This window comes from Australozyma saopauloensis, chromosome 4 (genome assembly GCF_035610405.1).
Source record: "Australozyma saopauloensis chromosome 4, complete sequence".
Taxonomy (NCBI): Eukaryota; Fungi; Ascomycota; class Pichiomycetes; order Serinales; family Metschnikowiaceae; genus Australozyma; species Australozyma saopauloensis.
This window is the reverse complement of record NC_086134.1, coordinates 1,707,741-1,723,628: the sequence shown is the minus strand read 5'-3', so window position 1 is coordinate 1,723,628 and position 15,888 is coordinate 1,707,741. Positions and strand designations below refer to the sequence as shown.

The 15,888-nt window shown below is 42.2% G+C and overlaps 7 protein-coding genes across 7 annotated transcripts; 3 read left to right on the top strand and 4 right to left on the bottom strand.

Annotated features, from left to right (window-relative positions):
• Nucleotides 1–34: 34 nt before the first annotated feature.
• Nucleotides 35–661, bottom strand: PUMCH_003788 (uncharacterized protein; the record flags this gene model as incomplete). Its single annotated transcript, XM_063022745.1, has 1 exon — nt 35–661. The coding sequence occupies one exon, from the start codon at nt 659–661 to the stop codon at nt 35–37; it is 627 nt and encodes a 208-aa protein (XP_062878815.1).
• Nucleotides 662–1,245: 584 nt separating this feature from the next.
• Nucleotides 1,246–3,885, top strand: PUMCH_003787 (uncharacterized protein; the record flags this gene model as incomplete). Its single annotated transcript, XM_063022744.1, has 1 exon — nt 1,246–3,885. The coding sequence occupies one exon, from the start codon at nt 1,246–1,248 to the stop codon at nt 3,883–3,885; it is 2,640 nt and encodes an 879-aa protein (XP_062878814.1).
• A 196-nt stretch (nt 3,886–4,081) lies between these two features.
• Nucleotides 4,082–4,225, bottom strand: PUMCH_003786 (uncharacterized protein; the record flags this gene model as incomplete). Its single annotated transcript, XM_063022743.1, has 1 exon — nt 4,082–4,225. The coding sequence occupies one exon, from the start codon at nt 4,223–4,225 to the stop codon at nt 4,082–4,084; it is 144 nt and encodes a 47-aa protein (XP_062878813.1).
• A 1,485-nt stretch (nt 4,226–5,710) lies between these two features.
• On the top strand, nt 5,711–6,280 carry PUMCH_003785 (uncharacterized protein; the record flags this gene model as incomplete). Its single annotated transcript, XM_063022742.1, has 1 exon — nt 5,711–6,280. One exon carries the CDS (start codon nt 5,711–5,713, stop codon nt 6,278–6,280), a length of 570 nt encoding a protein of 189 aa, XP_062878812.1.
• Nucleotides 6,281–6,453: 173 nt separating this feature from the next.
• On the bottom strand, nt 6,454–7,485 carry PUMCH_003784 (uncharacterized protein; the record flags this gene model as incomplete). Its single annotated transcript, XM_063022741.1, has 1 exon — nt 6,454–7,485. One exon carries the CDS (start codon nt 7,483–7,485, stop codon nt 6,454–6,456), a length of 1,032 nt encoding a protein of 343 aa, XP_062878811.1.
• A 385-nt stretch (nt 7,486–7,870) lies between these two features.
• Nucleotides 7,871–9,661, bottom strand: PUMCH_003783 (uncharacterized protein; the record flags this gene model as incomplete). The annotated part of the gene is made up of 1 exon (XM_063022740.1): nt 7,871–9,661. One exon carries the CDS (start codon nt 9,659–9,661, stop codon nt 7,871–7,873), a length of 1,791 nt encoding a protein of 596 aa, XP_062878810.1.
• A 1,119-nt stretch (nt 9,662–10,780) lies between these two features.
• On the top strand, nt 10,781–15,571 carry PUMCH_003782 (uncharacterized protein; the record flags this gene model as incomplete). The annotated part of the gene is made up of 1 exon (XM_063022739.1): nt 10,781–15,571. The coding sequence occupies one exon, from the start codon at nt 10,781–10,783 to the stop codon at nt 15,569–15,571; it is 4,791 nt and encodes a 1,596-aa protein (XP_062878809.1).
• Nucleotides 15,572–15,888: the final 317 nt, after the last annotated feature.

Here is a 15,888-nt window from a genome sequence, read left to right as displayed (position 1 = left end):
CAAAACTGACCATGTTACACTTTTGTAAATCAGCTCAGTAACTCATATGGCCGCCAAAGCCCCTCGAGTTTTGATCCCTCTCACGATTTCTGGGTGGAAGATTAAAGTTGAATCTGGGAGCCTTAGCGACTTTACCTTGGGGAATATGTTTGTGAAAGCCATTTCTGCCCCTAAAAGAGTTGTCTCTGTCGGATTCATTGCTCTGATTTGGGGTAGCGGGGAGTGAAGCTGGAAATGAGGACATAGAGAGCCTGCTCTTACGTTCCTCCTCCAATTCCTTCGCATAATCCTCATCGCTCACCCCAAGTAGTTTTCTTTTGATATCTTTGAGCTCAGTCCGAAGGTCTCCGCGGAATTCCTGGGAAACGAGTATCTTGTCTTTAATATCCTTGTCAACGATTCCTACGATCGAAGCCCCAGTCTTAGCACCATTTATAACCTCACCTTGTATCAAGGCTGCAACCTGGCCTCTGTTTTTAAGTAGAAGAGAAGGATCGTTCTTGATTTTGCTTTCAACCATTACTTTGAGTTTGAGTAGAAGGTTTGTGTGGGTCTGAGACAGTTTGAAGTCTTCTAGAAGGCTCTTTCTCCTTTTGTCGAACGAACCATTTTTCTTATATTTTGCCGCGAGTTGCTTGTGATCAAGCGAGCTCACGTCCATTGTAAGTGCTGATTGTTTAGTTGGATCTGCTTTGAGTGTAAAAGTAAGACGGGCTTCGCACTAGTTACGACTAGATTATCTGTTACTCGATGATTTCAGAATGAGCTGATTTGAACGATTTGCTGAAACGGGGACACTGGTGAACAGTGCGATAGGTGCTATGTAAGTGTTGGTTATCACTATGTTTGAGAATCTGGGGATTATTCACAACAAATACCATCATTTAATTTAACATTTGCTAAAAATTGAGATTTACAAAATTGAGAATTATGCGATCAATTTGGATAATTAAACTACATAATTGACTATGACAACTTTTGAATTGATGAATTCTGAAAATTGGTGAATTTCAGTCATGACAGTGTAAAACTAAAAAACGTATGAGTGGTTAATCTAGGAAACGAAATTCAAATTCAAGTGCAATTCATTTGGACGAAAACGAAAACGAATTGGAAATTTTCATGTGCCTGTTGTAAATTGAAGCTAAAATTCATGAGGACTGTAATTCACTCTAAACATCTCTCTCATATATCATCGTATCTCAGATCGAATACTAAAAGTCCAAGTATCCGCAACCAGAGATAATGAATAATGCGCGCATATTCTCCTTTGCTAATGAGAGTTCTGGACCGCTAGTACCTTCGCACTTGGGCTCAGGTGCTACTGCTCCCAACCCACCTTTTGATCCGAGCTCTGTTGACTTGAAGATCGCCCCACACTCAAGCACTACACCTCAAAATCCACTGGCTGGTCAATCCTCCCGGTCATCTATAGAGTCTCAAAATGTTAATGCCACGTCGGATAATCCTCGAATGCTTCTAGAGGCTCGATTGAACGCTCAGAGGGAGCACATACATCAAGAGATTATGGAAATTATAGAGACGGGCAAGCCAAAGAGCCTATACTACGACTTGTACGACACGATACTGCTGCTATGCATTCAAAAACGTAGTGAAGAATCTGCGTTGTGGCAGTTCGCTTCCAAGAATCTCATGGCCTCGATAGAGACAAATGTGATGCCAAAAATCAGGGAATGCTTAGTCGACTTCTTAAACAGTACTTCACACTTAGATATAAATCAATCAGCTGGTCTGAATCTGCTGGAGACAGCGAACTTCCCCTCTGGAGGTTTTGTTGAAGAAGATAGCGAATGGCTGAGGGCTGCCGTTCACTTCCTGATTATTATCAAAGAGTGGACTTCACGCGCTCATCTTTTGCAGCTCCTATTGGGAACTCATCACACATCACACAGAAAGTTGCCGGCGCCATTTAAGACATCGGGATTACAAAAAATAGCCTCGATGATCACATCCTTGGAGGTCAACGAGACAATGGCCTCTCTGGTCCTCAACTTGATTGTCCAGAAAGCTTTTGATTATTTCTATCAAAACATTGATGACCTAAATATTGAGCAATTAATCAATGAGCTCAACAACAAAGACTCAGATACAATCAAATTCAAAAAGTCTAAAAAAACGAAACCATCGTCAATCTTCATTGAATGCATTCCAAAACAACCAAGGCATACTGAAGTATCTAGAATTTCAACTCAAACCGCTCTTGATGTGACAATGGGCTCTGAATCATGCAAGAAGTTGAGGTCTCTCAGATCATTTCTCATTCTGATTATCCAGTTAGGTGAACAGTCAATTACCGCACTGATGACAATCTCCAATATCGAAAAAGTTGTCCCTACCGGCTTTGCCAAAATCCAAAGACAACTAGAAGATGACCCTGCCACATATGTGCGAAGAACATTTTGCCGCATTGTAAAGATCTACCAGTTTCTTATTTTTATATCCCTCCAAGATAAAGAATGCTCGGAAATAATTTGGGCTCTCACCTGGAGGGACCTTCTTCGAAACTTTTCGGAGTTTATTCCTGAGTCCTTGCCGGATTTGGTGAAGGAAGAAAACTGGGAATATTTGCACTCGCTTTGCGTCGTAATCGAAAACTCGGAACCTCGCTTTTCTTGCGACACGATGAGAATCTTGATACATGCATGGTCATCTTATGTTGAATCGCAGGCTCTAGAGCAGACAAGAGGTTCAGACATCGTAGGTGACCTTTTAGGCCTTCGAATAGATTTGATGACAATATGCATTCATGCTTTTGACGATGACAGATTCAAATCTGAGATCAGAGCCGGAATGAGCAAAGCGTTAGGCCAAAAAGATGTCTCGACCAAAGTGGTCCAAAGTATACTTAAGTACTGCGACTCAGGGATGAGGCAGCTTTCTAAAGGCAATGGAGACAAGGCTCTGCTAACAAATGCCCTTCAAATCTTTGCATTGCTTCCTGACAAAGATGGCTTTACCCAAGCATACTGCAAAGATCTCTCACGCCGGCTCCTCACTAGCCGCAGTTTAAATTTGAACGCTGAGAAACAATTTGTGGATGGAATCATTGCAATTGTTGGAGATACAGAAAGCTCTCTTCGCTTGACAGCCATGTTCGATAACTACATTCAGTCGAAGCAACAGTATCAAAGTGTTGTGCATATCGAGGGCCAGTCAGAAAGCCTCGAGTTCTCTGCATTGGTGCTCGAAAAAAAATCTTGGCCCGATGTACCCAGTCTGAAAGCAGAACTCAAAATCCCGCCTGCGCTTTCACAAATACTATCAGAGTTTGAAAGCCTGTACGGAGCAGAAAGTGAAAAGAAAAAGATGCAGAGACTTGACTGGACAAATTATGCACTTCATCAATTGACAATAGATGTTGCGTTCAAGAACGGCAGTAAAGAGCTTGTCCTCAACTTGCTCCAAGCTACCGTACTATTGTCTTTCACAGAACGCGATGTTCTCAGCATTCATGAATTGCTTGAAATCACAGGTATTCCGGAAGCATTTTTGAAGAAGGTTTTGAACTCTTTGTGCTCATCGAAGTATCCTATTTTAGTTCAATCCGGTCATGATGTACGGTTTAACAACGATTTTCGGGACAAAGCGCCCAGAATTCGCCTACCAATGATAAGGGAGAAAGAGGCAATTGCTCAAGAAACCAGGCAAACGCTTTTGGTCAGTAGAACCTCTCAAATACAGGCAGCCATGGTTCGAGAACTCAAGACCAAGCGTTCCCTCCCATACTTGGTGTTTTTAGCTACAATGCTGGAGCGATTCACTTGGGCAGCAATCTCTGAGCTTAAGCAGACAATCGAGAAGCTCATCACTGATGGCTATATTCTGAGGTCCGAAGATGGGGCGGATTTAGCCTACATAGCATAAAATAAAGTCAATTCTATCACAAGCGGGGATACATTTTCGGGTATTTTTTGTAGCGTAATTCATCAACGAGCAGATTCTACTTTGTGCTACGGGATTTTGCATTATTGATGCCATTCGCTACTAAAGACTGACAGCATTGATCGCATTGCGATTGTGAGATTCTACAGTTGGCCACTTTGAATATCATGTATTGAGTTTAGACTGGAACATCCTCTGGGTCTGGGTTGTACTCCCAGTGAGAACCGAAGTATGGGATCTTGGTGTAGAAGGTGTTCTTGAACAATGGAACACCATCAGTGAAGGTGGCCACACCGGCAGCAGCGGCACCACCCCAGATCATGAGATCGACGATATAAGATCTGTATGGTTGGAGAGCAAACTTGGACACTTTGTAGGCTGGGCCTCTGACGTACTGACTGGTTAGTATGTGCTTTTGTCTTTCGGATCTAAACTGAACGTGGTCGACCAACAAAGCAGTACGAAATTTGGAGAGTTTCGCTGCTGAACGAGTGAGCTTCAGGAAACAAAATACAATCGTTTCTTTTCAATTTGTTCATTTACATACGGAAACCATGGTGTAGGGTGTTGTAGTAGAGATATTACGAGTACAACTATTGGTGGGAAGAGAATCACGTGACAAGAAAATTAGAGGTGGAGATTTTGATCACAAAATACGAATCGAAGTTGTTGAATTTCCTGTTTTTAGTTTATTCTCATTTATAAAAGTACATTTTGTTTATTTTATTTGTGGTACGTTACGTTCCGTACATCTCATCTTTTATTGAAGAACTGGTGGAATATATATCTACAGTCGGGATGGCTATATTCAAAATGCATTAGATCATCAAGCCATACATGGCAATGGGCCCGGGAATTGCCAATATCAGTTATAGTCTATTCGTTTAAACAGCATCGGGTTGAGCCAAGATGTAGTCGATGGTCTGTCCCACGGACTTCAAAGAGTCAGCCTCCTCATCAGGAATTTGGATGTTGAACTCGTGCTCAACCTCCATGACAACCTCAACAACATCCAATGAGTCCAAACCCAAGTCTTTGTTGAAGGAAGACTCCTCTGTGATCTCAGTAGCGGTGACTTTGTCGTAGCCTTCCAACAACTCGATGATTCTCTCTTTAGCGAGGTCTCTCGTCAAGGCAGGGAAGCCAGCGTAAGTACGGATGAGAGGAAGGGAGACCGGTCTTGGAACGGCAATCGACCGGAGTGTTCTGGAGGCAATGGTTCTGAACATTTGTGAAGAAGTGAAGGAGTTAGTAGTGGCTATTGGAGTATATGGGATTGGCGGATGCACGACTGGAAAGTTGACAGGGCGAAGACCAAATCAGATCAATAATGGAGAGCGACGAGATTTTTATCGAGAAAGAGTAATTATGGAGGTAAAAAAAACGGGGGCTGAATTTCTTGTCCCGTTCATTGTCTCTGACTGCTTCCATTGGCACTTTGTACCCTTCAAAGGGAGTCAAAGGACGTGGTCAACAGAAGCTAGTTCAGTTTGTGTAAACACAAGAAAATGAAAAAAAAAATACCCTATTCAACAAAACATGAATTTGAGATTGAAAAAATAATCCCACTGCTAAAGTAGATCGCTGGTGCAGCCGCCAATTTGTCGAAAGATAAACCGCAGAAGAAGAGAAATACACTACCTAAAGAACACATAATTTCACGTTCAAGAAACTTGTAATTGGAATCAGAGAATTTCCAGAATTATTCTTTCATTCTACTCAAATCAGTGTGTGTGCGATTTCAAGCTCTCACACTGATTGACCCCAGTTCTCACATCTCAGTATTTTTCACCTGTCACCGAAACCAATGTTCAAGACATTCCTAGGCGCCAGAACGTTGGCTACGCTGCGGGCCGTAATCCGTCCAATCTCGGGTGTTCCCCTCACGCAAAATATCACAAAACCACTTCTGTTGCGCATGTTTTCTGGTCTTTCACAAGCTTTTTCACAGAACACTGTTCCTCAACTTCACAACGTCAACAACCAATACAGATCATATGCTACCTTGAACCAGATATTGACAGGGAAACAGGGCAACCCTATTAAACCAAATAAGAGTAAGGCTCCACAGTTGAACGGCGCTCCGTTCAAAAAGGGAGTTGTCTTGAGAGTGATGATTGTTAAGCCAAAGAAGCCAAACTCGGCTCAAAGAAAGTGTTGCCGTGTCCGTCTCTCAAACGGAAGCGTTGTTTCATGTTTGATTCCTGGTGAGGGCCACAACTTGCAAGAGCATCATATCGTCTTGGTCCGTGGTGGAAGAGTCCAGGATACTCCTGGTGTGAAATATCACCTTGTGCGTGGAGCCTATGACTTGGCTGGTGTGGCCAATAGAACAACTTCTCGTTCGAAATACGGTGTGAAGAAGCCAAAGGAGTAGACACATGTAAATAGTAAAATTCAATACAAAGTCGAAGGATCTCTAAGTATAATGAACCCATTCGTGAACAAAGGAGTACGTAAGCTATTCTCCTACAATGACCATCTAAGTTCTAACGGCCACCAGTTACTTGGTCTCTTTTATTTATTCTACATCGCACCTCCATCAAGGAGTTAAGCACGTCCAGCCTCAAACTTTCTGCCGCTGGCGGTCTTCCGCGTGTCAATGGCCTTACCATCGTCATCCACATTCTCTGGTTTAGCACGATTCAACACCTTCAAGAATTCCTTTACCCGGAAACGCATTCTCGAATGCATGTACGCCTTGGCGCATTTGATGTGATAGTGGAAGTAGTTGCGGAAGAATTGGATGTGAGAAATACAATTTTCTCTGCGGTCTCCCTTTGTCAAGTGACGTGGGAACAAAACAAACGTAACATAGCCTTTATTGTCGCTGACAGAGCCTCTTGGAACCACGTCCTGGATATCTAATGGAGGCTCCTTATCAGTGAACAAAACCTGTGGAGCCGTCTGGACAGAACGCTTACGGGCATCGACGAATTCTTGCAAAAAAACCTTTCCGAAAATCTTGTCAGTGTCGTCTTTGAATGTGGTAGAAAACACAACGGTGACACGATCGAAGGATGGCTTGATGAAAATGCTCTCTTCATCTCCACGATGACGAACGAGCAATGTAGGTTCTGCTTGCAAAGCAGCCTGGATTTCTTCAGAGTAGGTGTTTTCTCCAGAGTACTGTTGCGCAAGCTCGTCATAGCGATTGAAAGCCGACTCAAAAGCGGCTGCCATGGCATTGCGCTTCAACAATGCAAGCTCGGCAACCATGGCCTGAGAAAACTCAACACCTTCTGCAATTGCGGCCTCAGTGTCAAGTAGAAGCGAGTAATTGTATCCAGTTTCAACATCAGAGGCAGGAAGGATAGTCAAAGCTGCAGAATACGACGTGTACTTTTTGCTGAGATACAGATCGACACCAAAACGGACCAAATCCTCCCAACATTGCAAGTATACAGAAATAAGGAGCTTGGTGTTGTCGTCTGGGAGAGTTGAAATGTGGTAGTTTGTGAAGTCAAAGTCAGAAATAATTCTGTCAAGCAGCTTCGCAGAGCCGGAGTTTTCTTCACTGGGGTAAAGGCGATCACCCAATGTGTTCTCAATGAGAAGATTGCTCTGTTCAATTTGCAACATGGCAATTGTGGAGGAGTAGTTGGAGTTGGTTATCGGTATTAGGTGACTGCAGAGAGAATGGGGAAAGGGGACCTGGGCAAAAGTGCACAATTCTATTTAAAGCTCATGCAAGGGAGAAATCCTTTTCGTAGAATATTCAATTTGTCCTATTTTCTTGATGAGAGTCCGTTGCTTGTGATTGATGCTGCTTTTGTTCGTTTAAAAGTCCACGCGGAGACAGTATAGCCGATAGTAATGTGCTAGAAGATGTGGAAATCCCTCATTTATTATTCCTATAGTGACTTGATGCTTTGATGAAATCGAAAGTCATTTCGCGAACTACCCAAATATCAAGGCTACAGATGATTTTGCTCTCTATCCAACAGTCTCACGAATCAATATACAATTATCTATTACGACCGAATCTTTGACCTGGGGGCCCGCCACGATGAAGGGCTGGTGCATTGACCTTGTTTTTAAGAAGAGAATGCACGCTTTCTCTGCCTATAAGTGCGGCAGCAGAGTTGGCAGCAGGGGCTGTGGCAACCTTAGGATTGCTATTCTTCTTCTCTGTGAGGATCTTTTGCACTACGCTTCCCATCATTGGATCGACACCGCGATATTTCTGAAGCCATGGCAGTTGCAAAAGTACCTCGTACGATGGTCTGAGATCTGGGTTCTTATTCAAGCAGGACTTGACAAACATACGAGCCTCTTTGGAGAAGATTTGTTCATCTAGCTTTGGAGGCTCTCCATCAACAATAGCACTCAATTGCAGAAAGATGTTATCAAATGTTTCTGGAGGATATGGATATCTGCCAGCGGCCACCTCAAGTATTGTCAAACCAAGAGACCACACATCAGACTGAACTGAGTACGTAGCATCATCGGGGTTAGCAGTTCGTATTCTCTCTGGTGCCATGTACAGTTGACAACCAATGTTGGTCTTTGCCAATGACGCAACAAGATTACCACTGACACCAAAGTCACACAACTTCACTTTTCCCTTGGTATTAACAAGAATGTTGGTTGGTTTGACGTCACGATGAATGATGTTATGCGTGTCTTTTAATTCTTTGAGACCACGGATCACACACTCAGTGATGTAAGCAAGACAAGCTTCGTCATGGACACCATCGCCGTAGATTTTATCAAGAGAACCTCCGTCCATGTACTCCATACACATGTAAACAGCACCCTCTACGAAGAAGGCACCATAGAAATAGACAATGTATGGCGAGTCACATTTGTGGAGAACGTCTAGCTCCATGAGAATTTGTGCGAACTTGTTATCTTCAAGCTCCAACCTGACTTCTTTCATTGCCATTAAAACACCAGTTGGCTTATGCAAAACTTTAGAAACGGTACCGTAATTTCCGCGTCCAAGTTCCTCAATAAATTGCAAATCATCGAGGGAAATCTTGAATGACAGACCGGACAGGAAGTTCACACCCTCAGAATTGAGAGAGGCTTTGCCTGCGAAATTTAATGATCCGGATTTTATGTCCACATACTTCGAATAGTTTGCAAACAAACCCTGCAATTTGACATTAGAAGGAGAACTTGTCTCGCTGCTCACATCAGTAGGAGTAGCATCGATTGAGCTGGAGCTCAGGGTTGGGGTTTCACTCAAGTTCAACTTGAAATCCGGCCTGTTCTTGCGCTCCGATAGTCTTCTAGCCAATTCACCGGTAGAATTCATATGTTGTTCAGCCAATGGACTCGACATTTCTTTCATATTAAGTTTCATTCCTCTACGTTGTGACAAGGAAGGCTTAAGAGGTTGGGATTCAGCTTTGACCGTTGCAGTGTGTGGTGGGATTTTCGCAGGGGCCAGTACATGCTGATCGGGGAGCTCAATTGGAGGAGAGGCTAGTAAGCCTGATCCAGTAACACTATCAGCAGAAGCAGGGCGTAGTGACGCAGCACTTGGCAGTTGGATGGGAGGGACTTGCGGCAAAGGAGGCAAAGGAGGCAAAGCCTTCAGCTGCTGCGAAGAAGAGTCTTTAGTTGTGTGAATTTGTTGTCTCTTTTGCTGAAATGCCATTATACGCGCCTGGATATCGCTGCTCAACTGGCCATGGGAGGTAGAAATGGAGGGACTGAGAGAGCCGTCATTGGACGATGGACGCGGAGAAACTACGGCCAGTCTATCTAAGCGTGCAGCCAATTCGGACATATTCTCTGTTTCTGACATGATGAATGTTGATTGAGTGGATAAGCGGATGGTCGAGAGGACTTAGTATGGAAGCAATGAACGGCTCCAAAAAAAAAAAGTCGAGAAAGGGAATGCGTGAAAAGCACAAAGAAGATGATAATAGCACAATAAAACGACAAGAATAATACAGCACCGGATCTGGATGTGTGGACGCGAGTGAAAGAAAACCGCTCAAATTAAAAGTTCAGGCACAACAACGAGAAAGGGAATGGACAAAAGATGCTTGGATGAATGTACAACACGGCTTATCTTGCGGACGGCAAGATGTGTGAAGTGGTTGTGGGAATTGGGGTGGGTAATGGTGTGGACCGTAAGGAAAAGATAGTTGGAGCTAGCAATGGTTCGAGTGTAGGGTCTCTGTGCATACAGTCTGGAGGCTCCAAGATCTGGTTTACTGGGGAACAGAGAAATGGGAGCAGGATTGGCGGAAAGGGAAAAATGATGTAGATGGATTTCGGTTGACAAAATTGTATTTCAATTTTCTTTTTCTATTGACTTTAGTGATTGCGCGATTTTTGCCTATCGTTTGCTGAGGCAAGATCTTGACTTTGCTAATATCCGTAGCTGCGAGAAAATGTCGTGACACTAAATGGATGCTTTCAATTAGGTAAGTGTGATTTCTTTCTTTTTACATTTTCCCTTGAGTTGCGTTGAAACAGTAAATTAATGCAACAAATTGATAGTAGAATCGGGCTCGGAGTCTACGGTACTAATGTAAAAAGGTTGACTATCCATTAGTAATTTTGACCCAAAAGACTCAGAAGAAATTACTCGAATCTAACATTGTAGATCTATACAAAAATCTACACCATTTGTCAATTTTTATTTGGGCGGTGTGCATGACATATGTGAGTTTCGTTATCACCTTAATCCTACTATTGCCTACACTTAGCACACTCTAGTTGTACTTATATGACGAGCACATATGGCAACGATAGGAAGTTCAATACAGAGAAGCTCATTGATATCCATAGACTCGATTAGATATTAGCTCTACTGTGGAATTAATTGGCTGCGAACATTTTCGCTTTCCTAATTCGTGCCTTACCCTTTATCACAAGAACAAAATCACCGAGAATACCGTTCATGATCAATTAAATGGCCCTTTCGGTCAGAATCAGTGACCTAGACTCATACCAGGCGACACCAACCCATCTAGACCAGTTCCAGAGGGCACCGAAGGTTCCGGTGATCCGTGTTTACGGCACACTAAAGACTCCAACTCTGAATGCAGCGTACAATGTATTAGTTCACGTCCATGGTTTTTATCCTTACTTTTATATAGATTGTCCCGAGACTGATCTACGGCGTGTGGATCATGCATACGAAAGAAGTCTTGGTCAATATCTAGATGGCTGTTTGGCCGAGTCCTTTAATCGAATGAAAGATAATTTTGATGACGAAGAGCCGAGCGAAGATGATCTGAGTGAAGAAAATGAACACAATGATGTTGTCTCTGATATCCCAAAGCAAGACACCACAGAAAAGGTGAATGGGGAGGATTCTGATGTTGATGACAGGGAGGATTACACCCATAAATCTGTCTCAGATGCTGCTCCGATTCATCCTACAGCCAGCAACAATGCATTCCATAACATCCGGAGTTCGAGCGTAGCTGCCAACAAATTCATTGCTTCAGTGACAGCTTGTAGAGCTTGCCCAGCCTATGGGTATAATATTGGTTATTCCCTTAAATTCAAAATACTGTTCCTCCTGCCTACCTACAAAACGAGGTTATTTCGGCTTTTGAATGAGGGCAAAATTGACTTTCTGCCCTTCACAAATCCTGGGGATCAGCAAAAAAAGAAGAATTTCACCCCAAATGTTTATGAGGCCCACATAAATTATTACACACAATTCCTAGCAGACTTCAATTTATATGGATGTGGATGGCTAGAAACAAACGAAATCCATTTCCGGCTGCCCGTCTTATCTTCTATCCCCAAATTCTTCACTTCCTTGAAGCGAGATTTGAAAGATCTCGTACGACACAACAATGTTCTTACTCCTAAACTGTATCCTAGGATAGGTCGTTCAATTTTGGAAATCGACATTCTCGCTGGAAATATTTTGAACAGAACTCGACTCAAAGAGAGAGATGTGCACAACAATTTCACCGAGTTCAACAGCCCTACTCCCCAGGAACATATCTATTTGACGTCCCTAAAATTGACATTCTCTGATTTGAAGTTTCAATGCGAGTCACGAGGACGACATGATACATCTCAAATATTAAACGAACTGTACTCACAAGTATTTACAAAGTTGGGACAACGGGGGTATTCAAATTGGGAGTTTTCTTTGGAACAAAAACAACAACTCGCGTATGTTTCGAAGTTGAATCGGCCAAGAGGGAGCGCCGACACGGATTCATACTACAAGGATGTAATAAGCCCAAATTTACCTTCGCCTTCAATTCCGACAGCTTTCGAGCTGGTGGATAAAAGCCTTCCCCTTGACTACTACGAGAATGTGCCGAAGCTTAATTACCGAGATGACCTTATCAGATGGGATTCATTGGAGCAACTTCTAGAGTCTTCTCAAGAGCCGAATTCAACGTTGCAGAGCTCACCCGCACCCTTTGAGAACGAGTCGTTTGATTTGACTGGAGGACTTTCGAAAGAAACGGTACAGCCAGAAAAGTCCAGCAACTCACTAGAGAGTTTGACCACAACGAGGTTCGAGAATATTCCTAGTTCCCCTGTTAGTGCGATACCTAGCTCACCTGTACAGCAAGAGGAATCCGTTCTCAGCGAATCACCTAATAAAAGCACATTTAACAAAGATTTGCAAATCTACTATCAAACACAAGGACGACAATTAGAGCCCTTCAAGGAATCACTGTTAGACACAAATTCAACATTAAGTCAAACTTCCAATTATTTATTGAGAAACTCAAGTCATGTTTTCGAATATTCAATCCCCCCTCAATTGAGTAAAATACGCTTGCCTGACCTTTTCGGCAATTTGGGGATTTTGGAGCATGATTATCATGATCCGGCGTACTTTTTAAGGTCAGATGTACAAGAAAAGCCTCTCATTTTCGCAAACAAAAAGATTGTTGTACCACTTAAAGATGGTTTAGAAGCTTCGTCATTCAAGACCCGAGGCTTCAAATTAAGACACTCTTTGCGGTCTTCATCTGGAAAGCCGAACTATGGAATCACCCAGTGGAGGTACGCTAAATTACCTCCATCACAAACTGAAGTGAATGAGTGGCTTCAAAAAACTGATGCACATCTTAGATACAAGCGACGGAAATTTCGTACACAAATTGAGCCAGCTCTTACACAAACATTTGATTTCAAGGACTCCCATGAGTCAGCAAGAGTTCGTAGAAACCCAAGTGATTTCCAAAATCTTACCCTCTTGCATATGGAGCTACATGTCAATACATTTTCCGAACTACGTCCAAATCCTACTGATGATGAGATATCAATGGTGCTCCTTCATTTTAATGACTCAAATGAAATGTATGGAAAAGGCTTTTCCATAGAAAAAGTACTCATAAATTCGAAACAAATGTCCTTTGGATCAGAAAAATCTTTTCTCAAACTTCTAGGCACTTTCTCAAAAGCTAGTGTCTCGATGTTTAGTTCCGAAAGAGATATGATTGAAGAGTTTTGCAACTTGATTGATACTTATGATCCTGATATTCTATCTGGATATGAAGTCAATTCTTCTAGTTGGGGATATCTTTGTGAGAGATTCCAAACAGCATACAATATCAATATGATGGCGCGGCTCAGTAGGGTTAACTATAAGGGAAATGGGAAGTTTGGAGATCGATGGGGATATACCCACACTTCGGTAATCAAAATCAATGGGCGGCATATGCTAAATGTGTGGAGACTTTTGCGCCTGGAACTTGCATTGACCTCATACTCTTTAGAAAATACCTGCTTGCACATCCTACACCACACTCTTCCTAAGATGTCAAATCAAATTCTATCACAGTGGCTTACTTCCACTCAATTTAATCAAGTTCTTCTTGTCTGCAAATACTATCAGCAAAGGATTGACGTGATTATGCGAATTTTTGAGGTAAAAGAACTCATTCTTAAGAATGTGGAGCTGTCCAGGCTTATTGGAATTGATTTCTACTCAAATTTTTATCGAGGCTCACAGTTCAAAGTGGAATCGATTCTTATCAGGATAGCTAAGCCCGAGAACCTCCTTCTCAACTCACCCTCTAAAGCACATGTACACAACATGCGCCCCCTAGAGGTTATTCCTCTTATTATGGAGCCAGATTCAGCATTCTACAAATCCCCCCTTGTGGTTTTAGATTTCCAATCCTTGTATCCATCAATTATGATTGCCTACAACTACTGCTATTCGACGTTCTTGGGTAAAATGGAAGGCTTCAAATCCAACAGGAATCCCATCGGATACATGAAGCATCTTCAACTACCAGAAGGAATTATTGATTTGCTAAATCGCAATGACGGTTTGAATATTTCACCAAATGGTTTAATGTTTGTTTCAGCTAAATTCAGAAAGTCTATACTTTCAAGAATGTTGCAGGAGATTCTCAACATGAGGATCAACGTGAAAGCTGTCGCTTCTGCATTTTCAGACGAAAAAGAGCTACAAAAACTTTATAATTCAAAGCAACTCGCTCTCAAACTTATTGCAAATGTTACCTACGGATACACGTCAGCTTCATTCAGTGGCCGTATGCCCAGCTCAGATATAGCTGATGCTATTGTGGCAACAGGTCGTGAAATAATGAGGAAGGCCATAGATGTTATAGAGGAAAGTGGGCACAACGCTAAAGTTGTATACGGAGATACAGATTCTCTATTTGTGTATTTTCCCGGCAAGTCAAAAGAGAGTGCTTTCCGGATAGGTCGGGAACTTGCAAAGAATGTCACAGACATATTTCCAGACCCGATCAAGCTCAAATTTGAGAAAGTTTATCATCCTTGTGTGCTTCTCGCAAAAAAGCGCTACGTTGGAAACTGCTTCGAATCCGAAACTCAGAAAATAGCTAAATTTGAAGCCAAAGGCATTGAGACTATAAGGAGAGATGGAGTCCCGGCTCAACTGAAAATGGTAGGAAAGACTCTCCGAATCTTATTCGAAACAAAAAACCTCTCTCTAGTGAAACGATACGTTCTAGAACAATTCCAGAAAATCTTACAGAACCAGGTCAATGTGAGTGATTTTTGTTTTGCAAAAGAAGTGAGACATGGCACATATAAAAATGAGAAATATCTTCCTCCTGGCGCGGTCATCTCAAAGCGTCTCATTAAAAAAGATCCACGCCGTGAGCCTCAATATAGAGAGCGTGTCCCGTACGTTGTGATTCGGGATCCTTCAAAAGAGCGAGTGAAAGACCGGTCTATGACACCAGAAGAATACGTCAACTCGTTCAAAGAGCTTGTTCCCATGGAATTGGATCACGAATACTATATCACACGAGTCTTAATACCTCCCCTAGAGCGCATTTTCAATCTCATGGGTGTCAATATAAAAGAATGGTACAGAGATATGCCACGAATTGCTAAAGGCCTTTTACAGAAAAAAAATGATGCTTTTTCGGTAAATGATAATTTTTCTCGCCGTGAATGTTTCAGTTGTGGGCAACTGTTGACATCAGGTCAAATGTGGGTGTGCTTTAGATGCTCAGATACCAAAGCTACAATTGCATCTGACGTGGCTTGGAAAGACAAGTCAATTGAGCTGCATTCTCGAAAGCTCGTCAATATTTGTGGGAGTTGCTGCTTTCAGAATTATTCGTCGGCCACAGTTTATGATCATTGCCACAACATTGATTGTAGATTCTACTACAGTCGCTTGAAGGCGGAAAAGGAACTATGTCAAAGTACAACGAAACTACAGATCCTTGACGAATTAAATGATACAGCTCATTCCCACCCATGAACCATCTCCATTAAAGAATAATTTGTCCTAAGTTATCCAAGACTTCAAAGTACTTAAATAAAAATGCAATCCATTGAAACTGTCAACTACTTAATAACTGTATACAAAGTCGTCGCTTCAACCACTTAGTGGGAGCGCCATTAAACTTGACCATACCGTCTTTGCAGGACTGAAACCTTTGGAATAGCATATGCAAAAAAGAGAATTCAGAGAAAAACAACGAAAGAGAGAGTACTCAAAAGCTTGTGAATGGGTACTTTTTTTTTTCTCTTTTTTGTTTTTTCCTTTTTTTTTCTTTTTTTTGTTTGAATTTTCCA